The sequence below is a fragment of the Pistacia vera genome, unplaced genomic scaffold (genome assembly GCF_008641045.1).
Source record: "Pistacia vera cultivar Batoury unplaced genomic scaffold, PisVer_v2 Contig190, whole genome shotgun sequence".
NCBI lineage: Eukaryota > Viridiplantae > Streptophyta > Magnoliopsida > Sapindales > Anacardiaceae > Pistacia > Pistacia vera.
The window spans coordinates 1,230,381-1,247,939 of NW_022195991.1; the positions used below are offsets into that span (position 1 = coordinate 1,230,381).

The 17,559-nt window shown below is 43.4% G+C and overlaps 2 protein-coding genes across 2 annotated transcripts; both read left to right on the top strand.

Annotated features, from left to right (window-relative positions):
* Positions 1-14,421: 14,421 nt before the first annotated feature.
* LOC116127314 (receptor-like protein 6) lies at positions 14,422-16,659 on the top strand. Its single transcript, XM_031412967.1, has one exon. The coding sequence runs from the start codon at positions 14,422-14,424 to the stop codon at positions 16,657-16,659; it is 2,238 nt and encodes a 745-aa protein (XP_031268827.1).
* A 62-nt stretch (positions 16,660-16,721) lies between these two features.
* On the top strand, positions 16,722-17,470 carry LOC116127315 (putative receptor like protein 25). Its single transcript, XM_031412968.1, has 2 exons — positions 16,722-17,337; positions 17,406-17,470. The coding sequence occupies exons 1-2, from the start codon at positions 16,722-16,724 to the stop codon at positions 17,468-17,470; spliced, it is 681 nt and encodes a 226-aa protein (XP_031268828.1).
* The last annotated feature ends 89 nt before the right edge of the window (positions 17,471-17,559 follow it).

Genomic DNA, 17,559 nt, shown 5'->3' on the forward strand with positions numbered 1-17,559 from the left:
ATCTGAAATATTGGGGATTAAAAGAATTATTCAAAAATTAATAATAAAAATAATATTATATTAATATTTAAAAGGGGGACAATTTAGTAATTTAAATAACATACCCACCAATTTATTCCCCATAACCAAACATATTAATATAACATACCCACCAAAAACCAAACACATTTTCTTAAAGATTCCCAGTAATCTTCCAAGGTAATATATCTTTCCAGTAATCCAACATTCCCAGTAATTTAACATTCCTGAACCAAACGCCCCCGTAAAGTCAAGAAATCATATTTCTGTCCTGCTAGGGATTATGTCCCAAAATAGGACTTAGTGTCCTACTAGGATTCCAACCCCTTAGATTCACTATAAAAACAGAGGTCTGCCCTCTCATTATGGGAGGAATCTCCCATAGTCAATCTATACTACTCAAAACCATTTATTTGCTCCTAAAGTTCTTGTTCTCAAGAACTCGACGCCTCCGCTGTAGTCCTAGCCTCCGACAAGACTCATGGTAATCATTCTTCTCCTTTATTCTTATCAAATAATCTCTTTTAGCCTTGCTGACTTGAGCGTCGGAGTGCCTACGGCAAACACCACCCCGGTGTTTTCCGTAAGCTTCACGCTTGTCCTTTCATGTGTGCTGGTCTAGTAGATTGTCAGTAGCCTCAACCTCATGGGATCAGACCCTATTTTCATGACGGTAGATTTTTTGCATCTATACGTTGATCTAATGGGAATTCTCCTCTTAGGTTGTTGGATCTCTCTCACACAAAATTTAAAGGAGAAATACCAGATAAAATTGGAAACTCAAAATTCTTGGAAGGAATATTTCTTTCCTATTATCATTTCAAAGGGCCAATTCCAGCCTCAATTGGGAACCTCACTCGACTCACTGCTTTGTCGTTCAATGGCAATATTTTAATCGGTCAAGTCCCATCATCAATACTAAAGCTAGAGCAGCTTACGGATTTTGGAAACCTTAATAAGATGTTTTATTTAGATATTTCATGGAATAATTTCAGTTTTCCTCTCCCTTATCACGTGAGTCGACTTTCATATGTAACAGAAAAGAACTTAGTACTTCTGGTCATGGTTTTGTATTTGAGTTGATGTCTTTGTCTGTGTATGTGTATGTTTGTTGAGCATGTTGTTGGTTTCAATTCTGGAAGTGTCTTTTTTTTTTTTTTTTTTTTATTTCAAATTGTTAATTTTATGATATTAATAAATCCAAAATATATACATTGTTGTAAAATTAATCTGAATTCCTAAGATGGAATAAAGTCTGCGCATGTTATGGCCATGTAACAGTACTGAATACATAGAGAAAACTGAGATTCATTTTGACAATTTCTTAGTATGATGAATTCAGATTAAAAGTAGAAACAAGTGTGTTACGCCTGGGAAATCAAGGGCTGACGTACGAAATCACGTGATGGGGGGGGGGGGATGGGACCTGCTCCCATCAGAACGGTAAGCACACGTCAGGCCTGTCAATAGCTACGGAGCTCCCACGTGTCCCTCTCCCTGCTCCAAATCGCGTGAAATCAGTTTGGAAGGTGGGAAATGTGACATAAAGACGGATTTAATCCTGACATTCACACCAACCCATGGATTTAATGATGATTACTTGCACTCACCTCACTATAAAAAGGGGAAGACCTCTTCATTAAGGGGATTCGGCTATTTTACATTTAGAATTAGCTCTCTCTCTCTGATAACTTTGTATTTACTTTTTACCAATCATTTGTAAGTTAGTCCGCTGTTGCGACCTGACCCACTATATTAATACAAATCAGTGGACATAGGACTTGCTACCTTAGCATCCGAACCACTTTAAAAGGCTCTCATTGTATTTACTCTACATTCAACCCATAATCACGTGTGTCTCTTGACCAATCAACGTTACGCACGTGTCGATTAGTTGGTGCCAAAAATTACGCATCAACAGTTTGGCGCGAGAAAGAGGGCCAGATTTAGTGTTCATCCTTCATCAGGAGAATCTCTAACCTACTGGTCCTACAGCAACAGATCTAGAACAGTTGGGGCGGTGCAACCGCCAAAAACGCCTGCAGGTCACGTGAAAGCGTGGCAAAGGGAAATAGCCCGTGCCGCGAGCACTGCAGCGTGTAGACGTAAGGGTAAGCAAGTGGCAAAAAGCAAGCCTACAGGCTCCAAAGGGCCAGCGAACACAAACCGTGTCCTGAGCAGGGCGCCGGCAAAACTGAGACTCGGTGAAAAAATAAATCCCGAGCTGTCCCATGCCACGTTGCAGGTGAACCCAAACAAAAGTGTTGGGCGGGGCGATTCTTATCACCGCCAGTGGAACGATCCTGATCGCTATTGTGAGGATGGTCTTTACACCTCGCGGGGCGGTTCGTACCACCGCGAGGGTCGTGAAAATACCTCGCACTATCCATCGCCTTCACACGCCTCTAGCCAGCGTGTGTCGAGAGCAGCTGGAAACGCCGGCCGAGGCTAAGAGGAGTCTGACCTTCGGACTCTCCTGAATCGTAATCACGAGGGCCGGACTTGCATGGGTGAAAGCAATCCCCAACTGGCTCCGTTACCGCAAATTGAGGAGTTACAGTGAGCTCTGGACAGGCTGAGAGAGCAGCAGAACGAGCAGGCCCAGGTCGCCTCTGCATCCCCCTTCTCTCTCGAAGTGTTAGTTGCTCCACTCCCACCAGGTTTCAAAATGCCCGACATGCGGCCGTTCGATGGGAACCATGACCCGCAAGATCATTTGTATGAGTTCAATGACCTGATGGAGCTCCACCAGGTTTCGGATCTTGCAAAATGCCGTTGCCTGGCTGTGACTCTAACCTCTCATGCCAAGCGGTGGCTAAGGTCACTCCCAGCGGGAACGATCAGTTCGTGGCCTCAGATGAGCACGACGTTCCTACGGCATTTCCAAGCAAATCGAAAGTTCTCGATGCCTTAGAGCTATCTCAGCAATATAAGGCAAGAAAGGGATGAGTCCCTACAATCTTATATCGACCGTTTCCACAGGGAACTCAACAAGGTGGCTCACGCCCCCGAAGAGTCAATCCGAACTCTCATAATAGCCGGAGTTCGCCCGTAAACTGACCTGTGGAAAGAATTATAGGCTGAGGACGATGTTTCCCTCACCAGATTCTATAACCTCGCGGAAAAGTACCTCCGCATAGAAAATTCATTGGCGACACTACGACGTCGCAATCACGGATCTTCGGGCAGTATGTCTGGTCGGGGAGAAAGTAGAAGAGCTGATCGCAAAGGAGACATTGACGATCAGCGAAAAGGAAAGAAACCCTGCTACGAGCACAACAAATCCTATGCCCCGGTTCCTCATCGTGACCGCGACAGGCCCTAATATACTCCACTGAATGCCTCTGTATTTGCCATTCTTGATAAATCCGAAGAAGCCAGTCTGCTCGGAGAACCCGAACCCATGAAAACCCCTGCGATAGCTAGAAATAATAAAAAGTACTGTTGCTATCATCGGGACAATGGGCACCATACTGATGAGTGCCGAGCCTTGAAACAAGCAATCGAAGAACTTATCAAGAAGGGGCACTTCAAGGAATACATCGATGACTCTGCTCCCTCAAAAGAAAAAGATCGAGGGGAGCCAAGTAAGAAGCATCGCGATTAGAAAGGGGTGCTCGGTCTCAACTTGATTTTCGGGGGACCGCAATTCGCTGGAAATTCACGAGGTGCCCAAGAAAGGTATGCTCGTGAAGCTCATCATGACCCCATTAGAGTGATAAGTACGGATCGACGACCACAAAAGGTTCGTCGGGAGGAGGAGATTTCCTTCTCCGAGCAGGATGCGGCCAGGTTACACCATCCCCACGATGACGCCCTTGTAATCACTCCCCTGATAAGGCGCTATAACACCCAGAGAATGTTGATGGATAACGGGAGTGCTGTGAATATCCTGTTCGCATCCACCTTCGAAAGGATGAATTTGGACGAGGCCGACCTAAAGCCTGCCTCGTTCCCGCTATACGGATTCACAGGAGACCATCTACTCCCCAAAGGAACAATCTCACTCCTAGTCACGCTGGGCGATTTTGACGAAGTGACCAGAATGATTGAATTCTTAGTGGTGGACTGCCCGTCAGCCTTTAATAGGATCCTTGGGTGACCTCTACTAAGACAGTTCAAAGCGGTCACTTCAATTTACCATCTGAAAATGAAGTTCCCCACCCCGACGGGGATCGGGGAAGTCAGCGGCACTCAGCGCGCATCGCGTGACTACTATGTAAAATCAGTCCAGATGGCGCACAAAGGAAAGGGCATTCCACGAAATGCACCTCGCCAGGCCATGGCGATCAACAGGATCGATCCATGACCTGGCCCGGTTGAGGACAACCTAGACCCTCGCATTCAAGACTACCCCTCCAATGGGCCAATTGAGGACCTGACTGAAGTTCAGGTCGACCAGAAAGAGTCAAGCAGGGTGTTAAGAGTCGGTAAAAATCTCAACCCCTAGCTCGCTAACGAACTGACAGGTTTCCTCAGGGAAAACATCGACGTGTTTGCTTGGTCGCATGCAGATATGGTCGGGATCAGCCCGGACGTTATTTGCCATGCGTTAAATATCAACAGCGAGACCAAGCCAGTTCGCCAAAAAAGAAGAGTAATGGATTCGGAGCGGTATACTGCATTGAAATCAGAAGTGGAAAACCTCATCCGAAACGGATCCATTCGAGAGGCACTCTACCCGACGTGGGTTGCCAACCGGGTACTGGTGAAGAAGCCAAACGGAAAATGGCAGACCTGCGTTGATTTTAGCGACCTCAACAAGGCCTGCCAGAAAGACAGCTTCCCTCTGCCGAGAATCGACCAGCTCGTGGATGCCACCTCGGGGCACGAGCTGCTAAGTTTCATGGATGCATACTTGGGATACAATCAGATCCCTATGTATGGCCCAGACGAGGAACACACGTCCTTCATTACAGACCGGGGACTGTACTGTTAAAAAGTTATGCCTTTCGGCCTCAAGAATGCTGGCGTAACCTACCAGCGGCTGGTTAACCGAATGTTCTCTGACCAGATCGGAAGAACAATTGAGGTCTATGTGGACGACATGCTGGTCAAATCCCAGGTCGCCTCAGAACACATTGAACATCTCGCTGAGATGTTTGACATCCTTCGGCTCTACAGAATGAAACTGAATCCTCTCAAGTGTTCATTCGGGGTATCATCAAGAAAGTCCCTAGGATACATGGTTAATCAGCGAGGGATAGAAATAAACCCTGAGAAGATTCAAGCTCTGCTTGATATGGAGAGTCTGACTAGCAAAAAGTAGGTCATGAGCCTAAATGGGCGAATAGCTGCACTAAGCTGCTTCATATCGAGACTAACAGATCGTTGTTTGCCGTTTTTCAATGTTTTGAAGGCCAATAAGAAGTTCGAATGGACTCCCGAATGTGAACAGGCGTTCCAAAGTATAAAAGAACACCTCGGGAAGCCACCTCTCCTCTCTAAGCCTCTCCTACAAGAGATTTTGCCTCTATACCTGTCCGTCTCGCAGTCCGCGGTCAGTGCAGCCCTAGTTCGAGAAGAAGAAAAAGTTCAATGGCCTGTCTACTATGCGAGCAAGCGTCTGTCGGATGCCGAGATGCGGTATCCTGAAATGGAACGGTTAGCTTATGCTCTGCTGATCGCTTCCAGAAAGCTACGACCTTACTTCCACGCCCATACAATCCATGTAATGACTAATTACCCCCTCAGATAGGTCCTCCAAAAGCCGGAAGCCTTGGGTAAACTGCTCAAATGGGTAATGGAATTAAGCCAGTTTGACCTGAAGTACAAGCCCAGGTCGACCATCAAAGGACAAGCTGTCGCTGACTTTATTTCAGAATTCTCCTATCTCCCGAATGAGTCAGACCAACAGCCCAGTGAAGTCATCCAAGAGAGCATCCAGAACCTATCGACCTGGAACCTCTATGTCGACGGATGATCGACCCGAAAAAGGGCAGGAGCAGGCCTCCTCCTGTTGAGTCCTGAAGGGGCTCGCATTCACGGCATCCTGCAGTTCGGATTCAAGGTGACCAACAACAAAGCTGAGTACGAATCTCTGCTCGTCGAATTACGGTTGGCCAGAGAAATGGGCGCAACCACAATCAGCGTTCACAACGACTCTATGCTGGTCGTCAACCAAATCCTAGGAGAATACCAAGCCAAGGAAGAGAACATGATCCGTTACCTAAAAGAAGCCAAGGCCGCGCTCGAGCAGTTCAAGCATTTCATGATCACCCAGATCCCTAGAGATAGCAACTCTGTGGCTGACGCCTTGGCAAAAATAGCCTCGTCGTTGGACTTTGAGGCACCTGATAGCATTCCTGTTCGATTCATCGAGACCCCGAGCATCAGTTCAATCGAACATGCCGTGAATGTAACACAATCAAACTCCTGGATGACGCCCGTTTACAGGTATCTCAAGGATAGCATCTTGCCCGATGACAAGATCGAGGCACGGGTCCTGCGAACAAGATCTGCTCGTTACACGCTCATCGTGGATCAGCTGTACAGGAAGGGATTCAGTGCCCCTCTCCTCCAATGTGTAACCAGCGAAGAGGCAGATTATATCATGAGAGAAATCCATGAAGGGATATGCGGTAATCACACCGCCGCACGATCTCTCGCGAACAAGGTTGTTCGCCAAGGATATTATTGGCCCCGAATCCAAGAAGATGCCCACAAGTTTATCAAGAGGTGTGATAAGTGTCAGAGGTTTGCGAACATTCCACGAGCCCCCTCTCACGAATTGGTAACGATGTCTAGCCCCTGGCCATTTTCTATGTGGGGGATCGACCTTATCGGCCCCACGCCGGTCGAAAAGGGAGGAGTTAAATATGCCGTGGTCGCGGTAGATTATTTCACAAAATGGGTGGAAGCTGAACCACTGGCAACGATCACGACCAGAAAGCTAAAAGACTTCGTTTTCAAGAACATAGTGTGCCGCTACGGAATTCCTCACACCCTTATTTCGGATAATGGGAAACAATTCGACAACAAGGAGTTCAAGTTCTTCTGCGACGAGCTGGGCATTCATAAAAAATTTGCCTCAGTCGCCAGACCGCAAGCAAATGGCCAAGTTGAAGCTGTCAACAAGACCATCAAGCACACTCTAAAGGCCAAACTTGGGGTAGCTAAGGAAAATTGGGCCGACGATCTCCCCGAAGTCTTATGGGCATACAGGACAACTCCAAGAACCTCCACCTCAGAGACGCCCTTTTCGCTAGCCTATGGCTGTGAAGCAATGATTCCCGTGGAGGTGGGAACTGGTTCTCTTCGGAGAGACTTGTACGATGAGGTTGAAAACGAAGCACTTATGAGGGCGAGTCTGGATCTTGTTGAAGAGCACTGCACCAAGGCTTCGCTAAGGATAGCAGCCTACCAGCAACGTGCGAAGAGGTTCTTCGATTCAAAGGTCAAGCGAATAGACTTCCAGGTTGGAGACCTTGTGCTAAAAGAAGTTCCCATTGGAACCAGGGAACCAAGTGCGGGGGTATTAGGACCTAACTGGGATGGTCCATACCGAGTCGACAAGGTGATCAGACCGGGGACTTACCATCTCAAAAGGTTGAACGGTTCCAAAGTACCCCGAGCTTGGAATGCCAAGCACCTTCGACCATACTATCAGTAATCCAGAACTCAACCCTCGTTATAAATTAGTTTGATTTTGTTAGTTCCTTTTTATTGTAAAGTATTATTCTGTTCGCTTACAACAGTTCGAATTTATTCTGCTCGCTTGTAGCAATTCGCGTATAATATTGCCTATGTAAATAAACTAAATTGTAAATAACACTCATATATGATAAAGCGAACAACAATTGAAAGCTAAATGTATTCTCATTTATGTACAACAAAAATTGTTAAGACCCTGTTAATTCCAAAAAGGGGGGGTCTCATTACGTTATGCCTGGTCGGTGGAGGGATCCTTCGAAGCAAGACCCGAACCTTCTGCCTGGTCGGATCCCCGGGCGGCGGCTGCTGCTGCTTCATCAACTTCCCTCGCCAAGATCTGCAAGGTCTCTTGCTACCCTGGTGGGAGGTCGGACATATCCAGATCTGAGTTCTTTGGTCGCAGCGTATAAATGGACCCGATCGCCCAGTCGGCGGCCTTATCCTCGATCTCCTCGGACTGAATCCGTATTTCTTCGGTCAGGGAAGCAATTTTTCCCCGACTCTCCTGGAGTTCAGCTTCGAGAGCTAGCTTTTCGTTTTCAGAGGCCTCTCTCTTTTGCTCTGCTCGCTGAGCCCGTGTGAAGGTCGTCTGGAGCTCTTGGTCTTTCTCTCCGACCTCCTTGGAGAGCCTAGCTGTTGTCCTCTGGAGCTCTTTTATTTTCTCCGCACGTCGCTCAAGCTCCGCTTTTTGGAAGTCAACTGTCCGCATAGCGGCCAACTTCTGGTTCAGATATCTGTTCGCTGCCTCAGTGGACAGTGCTCTTTCCGACTCGACGTTGTTTAGGCTCTGTTTGAGCTTCGCGATCTCATCTTTCAGGTCGTTTTCTCCCTTCGCGGCCCCTAGGCGAGCCTTTTCCAAGGAAATTCTCATGGCGAGCAGAGCCTGCGAGCAAAAAAGAGTTAGAACGCAGAAGGCAGACATTCTTACAAGAACAATTCGTTTACCTTGCTTAAATGTTGAAACGACGTGGTCATCAGGTCGACGTCGCCCGAATCGACGAACTGATCATATGACTCCGATAGCCTACACTCAAGTAGAGAGTAGACTATCGGCTGCAGGTATTCAAGTAGGTTCCCAAGTGCGTCTAGCACTAGTGTGTCCTTCGCCTTGTCGGCGGCCACCATCTCTTCCTCGGGTTCCTTGCCTGACCTCCTTCTGAAGTCCCACCTCGACCTCAGTGGTTCTTCCTCAGACTCGGTCTCTGACTCGTCGGCCTGAATCTGCTTCTTCTTCTTTGACCGCTGGGCCGGAGCCTTCCGCTTCGGGTGAACAGGTGGTGGTTGTGCGACCTGTTCTGTTATAGTCGCTTCTTGCTCAGGACGAGTCTGGGAAGGCACGGCAGTTCGCGTCGGTTGTACCGTCGTGGGGAGAGCAGCTTAGGCCTCCCTTTCTCTCCTCGATCGGGGGAAATTGAATGGTGCTCGTCGGGGTTGTCCGGACTCTTTCGGAGGCATGGTCGCTGCATGTAAGTACGTTAGTAACCAAACAAAAACTATTCTACGACCAGAAGGGGATCAGTGTAACTTACATTCTGGGGACTCTAAAGACGCGTTCTCACTAAGAAAATCGTACTTTCGCAAGTTCGCGGTCGTCACGAGCTTCCTCGCGTCCTAGCTTTCTTTGAGGAGGACTCCAAAAGACACGAGCCTGTCCTGGTCGGTGTGCAAGTCTTGGCTGGTCGTCTTGTTAACTGCAAAAGAATGCAGGTCGTTAGAATAAAAGGAGGCCTACAGCCAATGAACCTAGCGAAGAAGAACCTACTTGGGTTTTGAAAGTGGCAGTGGCCGTCGTAGCAGAAAAAGAAGAACTTCGTCTCATAGGCCCCCGCGTTGCTGGGATAGCTATGTATCCCTTCGGCGATGGTAGGTCACCGGGACAAGTAATAGGAGTCCTTGTCCTTACTTTTCTTAAGAAAGTATGCGACGCCAAGCTCTGCTGCCGGTAGCTCGCCCAAGCCACTCTCGCGGCACGCGATGTACATCGCGACTGCGATGACATACGCGTTTGGCGTCAACTGCATTGGTACGATCCCGAAGTGATCCAGGACCGACCTAACAAAAGGGTGGAAAGGAATCGTCCCCCCACCCTTGAAGATCTCTTCGGAGATCGCGGCTAGGCCATCAGCAAGATGCCGCGACGACCGGGTGGCGTTGAGGAACACCTCTGCTCAGACGTCGAACTGTCTTTTTATCCTCTCAAACTCTTCTCGGGTGAGAACAAAGAAGACATCGAGGGATGCGTTCGTGGGAAAATCCCGCGAAGATGAACAGGCTCCTTCCGCGGGTCGGGACGTTGAAAGTTCCATTCTAGAGTCTGCAACACCGACAGACAGAAAGTCATTTTAGCCATCGCACGTTGCCTAGCACGGCGGCGTGGAACAAAGTCCCTAAACCCTAACAGTAGCTCGAGCCACCATTCACGACTCGAACCTGATTCCGGCGTTGTGTCTCTGATGAAACACCAGGAGACCCAACGCCGTTGCACCCCCAAATTAAAAAAAATAAAATAAAAAAAAGACCTTACCTTCTGGGGCACGTGACTGAGGACAGTTCCTGTTTCAGATATCGGAGAGATGCTGATCGAAAAAGAAGAACTTTCGGTTTGCAAAAGTCTTTCACTCGAGGCAAAAAGGGTTCTGGTGGCATCATCTGAAAAAAGTTCGGCTTTTATATATAGACTATGAATCGATGGTTACCACCCCTCAGAATCGAAACGACGCGCTTCTCTCTCTCCACATTAAATGCGCCCCACGTCGCATTCAATGTTGTGATGAGGGTTGTCGTTTCGAATATATCGCGCAATTAATGCTCTGTCAAAGCAACTTTGGGTCAGCACACAACGCATTTAATGCTCTTGACAGACGCCTGACATGCGCAGAGCGCCTATCAGCGTAGAGACGACCTCATTTAGTTCATCTCTAAAGCAGTAAGGAGTGCCCGATGAGGCTAGGTCACTTAGGGGATGATTGTCAGGTCGTTCGGGCGAAGTTTGTGCGAGGATGTGTTCACAAAAGGCCTTGTCCCGAGCTCCTTCCATTCGGGTCGAAATTATCCGAACCTCTAATTGCGGCATGATTTAGTTTCCAAGGTTCGATCCTCAAACCTTAAAAACTAGGGGACTTCTGTTATGCCTGGAAATCCAAGGGCTAACGTAGGAGATCACGTGATTGGGGGGCGGGGGTTGACCTGCTTCTGTCAGAATGGTAAGCACACGTCAGGCCTGCCAATAGCTACAGAGCTCCCACGTGTCCCTTTCCCTGCTCCAAATCGCGTGAAATCAGTTTGGAAGGTGGGAAATGTGACATAAAGCCGGATTTAATCCTGACATTCACACCAACCCATGGATTTAATGATGATTACTTGCACTCACCTCACTATAAAAAGGGGAAGACCCCTTCATTAAGGGGATTCGGCTATTTTACATTTGGAATTAGCTCTCTCTCTCTGATAACTTTGTATTTACTTTTTACCAATCATTTGTAAGTCAGTCCGCTGTTGCGACCTGACCCACTATATTAATACAAATCAGTGGACGTAGGACTTGCTACCTTAGCATCCGATCCACTTTAAAAGGCTCTCATTGCATTTACTCTACATTCAACCCATAATCACGTGTGTCTCTTGACCAATCAACGTTACGCAAGTGTCGATTAGTTGGTGCCAAAAATCACGCATCAACAAAGTGTTAAACATTTACTCATTGGAGAAGCAAAAAACTCAAAGATAAATAACAATATACACATGAACACAACTTCCATTGGAGTTCATACACATGAAGATATTGATATAATATTTTAAAATAAATATAATCGGACAGTAGAAAAACTTTTTTTACAGAAATATTGATAATTAAAACAATATACTTCCTTTCTGTGGGATCCTTTATATATAGAAACAAGTAGAAACATAGTTTAGTGCTTAGAGGGGAATTTTTATAATTTTTCATTTGGGTTTTTAATGTAACCTTAATATTGTTTCAAATCAGTAGCGTACAAAAGTTCATGTGGAGCAGATTTTGGAATTGGATTAAATTTAGGGCCTATTTGTTTCACTCTTTTCGAGTGACTTTTCTGTTATCCTATTTAGATTGAAAAACAGAATATGTGTTTGTTTAATTATTGGGTCATTTCATTCAGAAAATTAATCTAACTCAAATATGATTTTTTGTCTAGAGTTGGAAAAGTGTGGGACTTGTTTTCTATTATTCAATTATATTCAATTTAAAACATTTAACAATTACTTTTCACAATAAAAGTTTATAAATTAACAAAAACACTCCCACCCACCCAAGCCACTGTCGGTCACTAGCAACCACCGTTGCCCACCAGTCGTTGCCGTTGCCATTGCCACCGTCGGTCGTCGATGCCAGAACGACGCATGACTGGCCAGATCTGGCTGGTTGTGCGTCGATGCCGAAACGACGCATGACCGACTGGATCTGGCAAGTTGTGCGTCGATTTGGTTGTTTCCAGCCAGATTCATTTGATTGAGAACAGCTAGATTTACGACCAGAGATTTGGCTATTGACGATGGTCATATCTTGGCCATCAACGACAGCCAGATTCGGGTATTAGATTTGACTGGAAAAGGCTAGATTGAAGCACGACAGACCAGATCCAGCCAATCGTGCACCATTCCAACGATAGCCGACTATCGCCCGGCGGTGGTGGCCGATTGCCGGCAGTGGCTTAGATGGGTGTGGCTATTTTTGTTAATTTATAAACTTTTGTTGTGAGGGGTGTTTAGCTAAATTAACAAATATAAGGGGTCAAAAAAATCTAAATATTTTCAGAAAATGTACCAAACAACTATTTTATATTTTTATTCTGATAAATTTTCAGATATTGTACTAAACACATTCTCAGAATCCTATCTTATTTGATTTAATCATATCCTATCTTATTCAGAAATAGTTTTTCAAAATATCATATTTTAAATAATGTACCAAACAACCCCTAATTTTTTATAATTATTTGGGAGTCCTTTGCGGTTTCATTCGGGACGGTCTAAATATGAATCTAGTTTTTCATTAAACAGAGAAGTAATCCTTACTGTGCAATTAATATCAATAAGCATTTGATGGTCTAAATATGAATCTAATTTTTCATTAAACAGAGAAGTAATCCTTGATGTGCAATGAATATCAATTAGCATTTTTTATTATCACCGGTGGTGTCAAGACCAGCTTGAACGCACCTCAACTAATCCCAAGATCCTAAAGTTAACAATAGAGTAAATCTCTTCAGTAGCCACCCCTATTAGGGCACGCGGGTGAGGACTTGAACTCGGAAAACTATGTTAAATCCTCTTCTTGCTCTTGTGGAGACTCAAACTTGGGAGATCATGTTCATCCTCCTTCTGTTTTTTACAATGAGCCGGTGGAGCTGATTTTGGAGTTGTTAATGGCAGTTTCCTTGACATTTCCAACATGCTTCGGAACAATCAAAAAGTCCTGAATTGATGAACTCTTGCAACACACAGAGTCTGATGGCGCAAATTTCAAGTCTTAATAAAGTGGATAGGTGATTTCCAGTCTTCGCAAAGACTTGAGACACTGAACAACCTTTACGTGATGAAGGATCTTGTATGAAGTCTCCTTAAGGTCAAAGATACGGTAATAGTTCATGACACACGTGTTTATTGCTTTAAAAAAAAGAAAAATCTTTTGACAGTAATAAGAACGACAGAAAATATTGTGGGAGTCCTTTGTGCTTCCGTTTAGAATGGTTTAATATGAATTTAATTTTGAAATGAATATCAATGGAAATGATGTGTAATGTGGAAAAGATGAAAAGTTGAAATGAATGGAATTTCCTGCAGCTAGCATTCCAATTTCCAAACATTCAGAAATGAATATCACTTGGAATTAATAATTCCCAAGTCTGTGTGAAAGATTGGAAATTTATGAATCTGCTGTCAAACTTTTTGACAATCATCTATCCACTTTACTAGGTCTTGCTTTTTATGGTGTGACTTTTTTACTGTTGTGAAATTCATTTATTCTAATTATTCATTTTTTGTTTCCCACATATAGAATGCATTAGCATTAATTAATCGATTTTCTACTGAGTATATTAATTGCACATCAAAGGATCACGTCTCTGTTTAATTATGAAACATTAGGTTCATATTAAATCATAATATGAATAACATTTACTATTCATTTTAAAAATTCACAACTCTTTTTGAATTATTATATAAAAAATAAACTGATTATATAGAGAAAATTGACAATTTCTAAGTATGATGATTTCACATTTATTGAAACAACCTTATCGTATTTTCTGTCCAGCCAGCTTCAACTTCATACACATGAAGATATTGATAATTATGTTCCAAAATAAGGATAAAAACTCTTTCTACAGCAACAAGAACCAGAGAAAATAATTTGGGAGTCCTTTGTGCTTCCATTTAGAATGGATTAATATTATTTTAATTTTGAAATGAATATCAATAAGCATTTCTTAATTTACTCGATGAAAAATCGATTGATGGAAAGGACGTTCAATGTGGAAAAGATGAAAAGTTGAAATGAGTGAATTTCCTGCAGCCTTTCAAAATTTCAAAAAGTCAAAAAGTTTGCAGTATGTCTTCTTTACGTGATGGAGGATCTTGTATCAAGTCTTCTTTAAGTCAATGATACAGTAACATTTCATCCCACACTTCTTATAAAATTACATATCTAAACTCCATGATCTCATTTACCTATTAAACATAACTTGCCATTTTCTCTTGAATTCTCAAAGAATAATGGGATTCAAATTTCATTATAATCAAGTTCTCTGCCTCCTCTTCTTGTTCTTGTATGCTGATTTTGAAGTCAATCCAACAGTCATATGCAATCCCAAAGAGAGTCTTGCCTTGCTCCAATTTAACAACACCAATGCATTTAATCTTACTGTGTCTACTTATCCTAAAGAAGTTTGTACTCCTCAGACACTCTCTTGGGTGGAGGGTACAGATTGCTGCTTTTGGAAAGGAGTAACATGTGATAATGTAACAGGTAATGTAATTGGCTTGGACCTCAGTTCCAGTTGTTTGAGCGGTACCATCCTCGACAACAACACTCTCTTCCAACTTTCCCACCTTCAATGGCTCAATCTTGATTATAATTTTTTTGAAGTTTCCCCAATGTCATCTGTGTTTGGTTTGTTAAGAGATTTGACGCATCTTAACCTTTCTACTTCTGGATTTTCTGGCCTAGTACCTTCTGAAATATCTCACCTATCCAAATTGGTTTCACTTGATCTTAGTGATAACCTTCAATCCCGCTCGCTGAGATTTGAGCCACAAAATTTCGCGTTGCTGGTGCAAAATCTTACAAAATTAAGTGTTTTTTGTCTTACTGGTGTTGATATGTCTTTAGTATCTCCTGTTTTGTTATCGAAATTATCTTCTTCGATTTCAACTCTCTCACTCGACGACACTACAATGCATGGGAAAACCCCAGCTAATGTTTTTCGCCTACCAAACCTTCACATACTCCGTTTATCTTATAACAGCGATCTAACGGGGTTTTTTCCGCAGTCCAATTGGAGCAGTCCACTTAGGTTGTTGGATCTCTCTTACACAAGTTTCAAAGGAGAAATACCACATTCAATTGGAAACTTAAAATTCTTGGAAGGAATATTTCTTTCAAATTGTTCTTTCACAGGGCCAATTCCAGCATCATTTGGGAACCTCACTCAACTCACCGCTTTGTGCCTCGATGAAAATGCTTTAACCGATCAAGTCCCATCATCAATATCAAAGCTAGAGCAGCTTACCCATATACAGCTTTCATGGAACTCGTTGGCAGGTCAGATTCCAAATTTTGGTAACCTTAGTAAGCTGACATTTTTAAGCCTTTCACGGAATAATTTTAGTGGTCCTCTCCCTTATCATGTGAGTCGTCTTCCGTATTTAACTGACATAGACTTGTCTCATAACTTTCTCAGCGGTAAAGTACCACCGGAGTTGTTCAGTTTGCCATCTTTGGAGAGTTTAGTACTCAGTGATAATACATTCTCCGCTCCTATTGACCAATTCGAGCCGTCTAATTCATTGTCTGATGTTGATTTGAGTAATAATAAGATAAGTGGCTTAATTCCAAGTTCCATGTTTAAACTTGAGAAACTCACTTCTCTTGATCTTTCATCAAATAACTTCAGTGGCACTCTCCAATTGGACATATTACTACAACCGACATACCTTCAGCAGATTTCTCTTTCATATAATAGCCTATTATCATTAAGTTCCAACAACCGTGTCAAAAATACCTCATCCATTCTTAAATCATTCGAAATGTCTTCTTGCAACATAAGTGAATTCCCGAGTAACTTGAGAACCTTAGAGAATTTGTTGTATTTAGATCTTTCCAACAATAACATTCGCGGTAGGATTTTGAAATCTGAGTCGAGAGGATTTAAGAATTTGTTTTCTCTGAATCTTGCCAACAATTTCCTGACATATATAGAGGACCACCCTTGGAGAGATATTCAAATTCTTGATCTTTCAAACAACATGCTCCAAGGATCACTTTTGGCTCCACCACCTGGAACACATATTTTCCTAGTTTCTAATAATAACTTGACTGGGTTGATTCCTCCATCTATTTGCAATTTGAGTTCCCTTGTGTATCTTTCCTTGTCTAATAACAGTTTGAATGGAAGAATTCCACAATGTTTGTGGAGCATTGTGCTTGTTTTGATGCACCTGCAGCAGAATAATCTTCATGGTAGCATTCCCGATACATTTGCAAAGGGAAGTTCGTTGGTGAGTCTTGATCTACATGGTAATGAGTTGGAAGGGCGTTTGCCTAGATCCTTGGTAAATTGCAGCCCACTGGAGGTTATGAATGTAGGAAATAACAAGATAAGTGATATATTTCCTTATTGGTTTGGAACTCTTTGGAATCTGAAAGTTATTGTCTTGAGGTCTAATAGATTTTATATGGTCCCATACAGGATTCCAAAACTTAATTTGATCTCTCCAACTTGCAGATTCTAGACCTCTCTCACAATGAATTCAAAAGTTTTTTGCCCAGAAAATTGTTTGAAACTTTGGGAACAATGATGCTTGTTTCGAATAATGAAGCTGACGTCAGATTTATTGGAGATGATTATTATGAAGATTCTGTAGTTGTGACAATGAAAGGGCGGGATATTGAAATGACTAGGATACTAACGATTTTTACATCCATTGATCTGTCACAAAATAATTTTGAGGGAAAGATTCCTGAAATTCTTGGAAACTTCAAATCACTCATAGTGCTCAGTCTTGCTCACAATAACCTAACGGGTAATATTCCATCTTCATTGGGGAATTCAATTGCTCTTGAATCATTAGATCTCTCTTCAAACAAACTTGGTGGAAGAATTCCTGTGCAATTGGTAAGTCTTACATTCCTCTCATTATTAAATCTTTCACATAATCAACTTTCGGGACCCATCCCTCAAGGCGGTCAATTTGAGACATTTGAAAGTGATTACTTCATCGGGAACAAAGGATTGTGTGGAAGGCCATTGCCAACGAAATGCAACAATGATCCGAGGCCGCAATTACCACCTGCATTTTCAGAAGGAGAAGATGATAATACAAGTGAATTTGATTGGAAAATTGCGATGATGGGTTATGGAAGTGGGGTGGTGATTGGGTTGTCCATAGGATACATTGTATTCTCAACGGGTAAACCTTGGTGGCTCGTAAGAATGGTTGAAGCCAGAGTAATTTTTTTATTTTGTTTTTTTCAGCAGGTGATGTTTGGTTGAGACAGGAAGGCAGCCAAGAACTTCTCGTCATGGTTTTATATTTGAGTTGATGTGTTTGTATGAGTATGTTTGTTGAGAATGTTGTTGGTTTCAATTCTGGAAATGTATTTTTTTTAATTTCGAAGTGTTAACTTTGTTG

What these genes read in the sequence shown, in the direction of transcription:
- LOC116127315 (XM_031412968.1), top strand. Translation starts at nt 16,722, where the DNA reads ATGATGCTTGTTTCGAATAATGAAGCTGACGTCAGATTTATTGGAGAT. An exon ending in ATACATTGTATTCTCAACGG is followed by an intron (nt 17,338 to 17,405) that starts GTAAACCTTGGT and finishes TTTTTTCAGCAG; the next exon opens with GTGATGTTTGGTTGAGACAG.
- LOC116127314 (XM_031412967.1), top strand. Translation starts at nt 14,422, where the DNA reads ATGGGATTCAAATTTCATTATAATCAAGTTCTCTGCCTCCTCTTCTTG.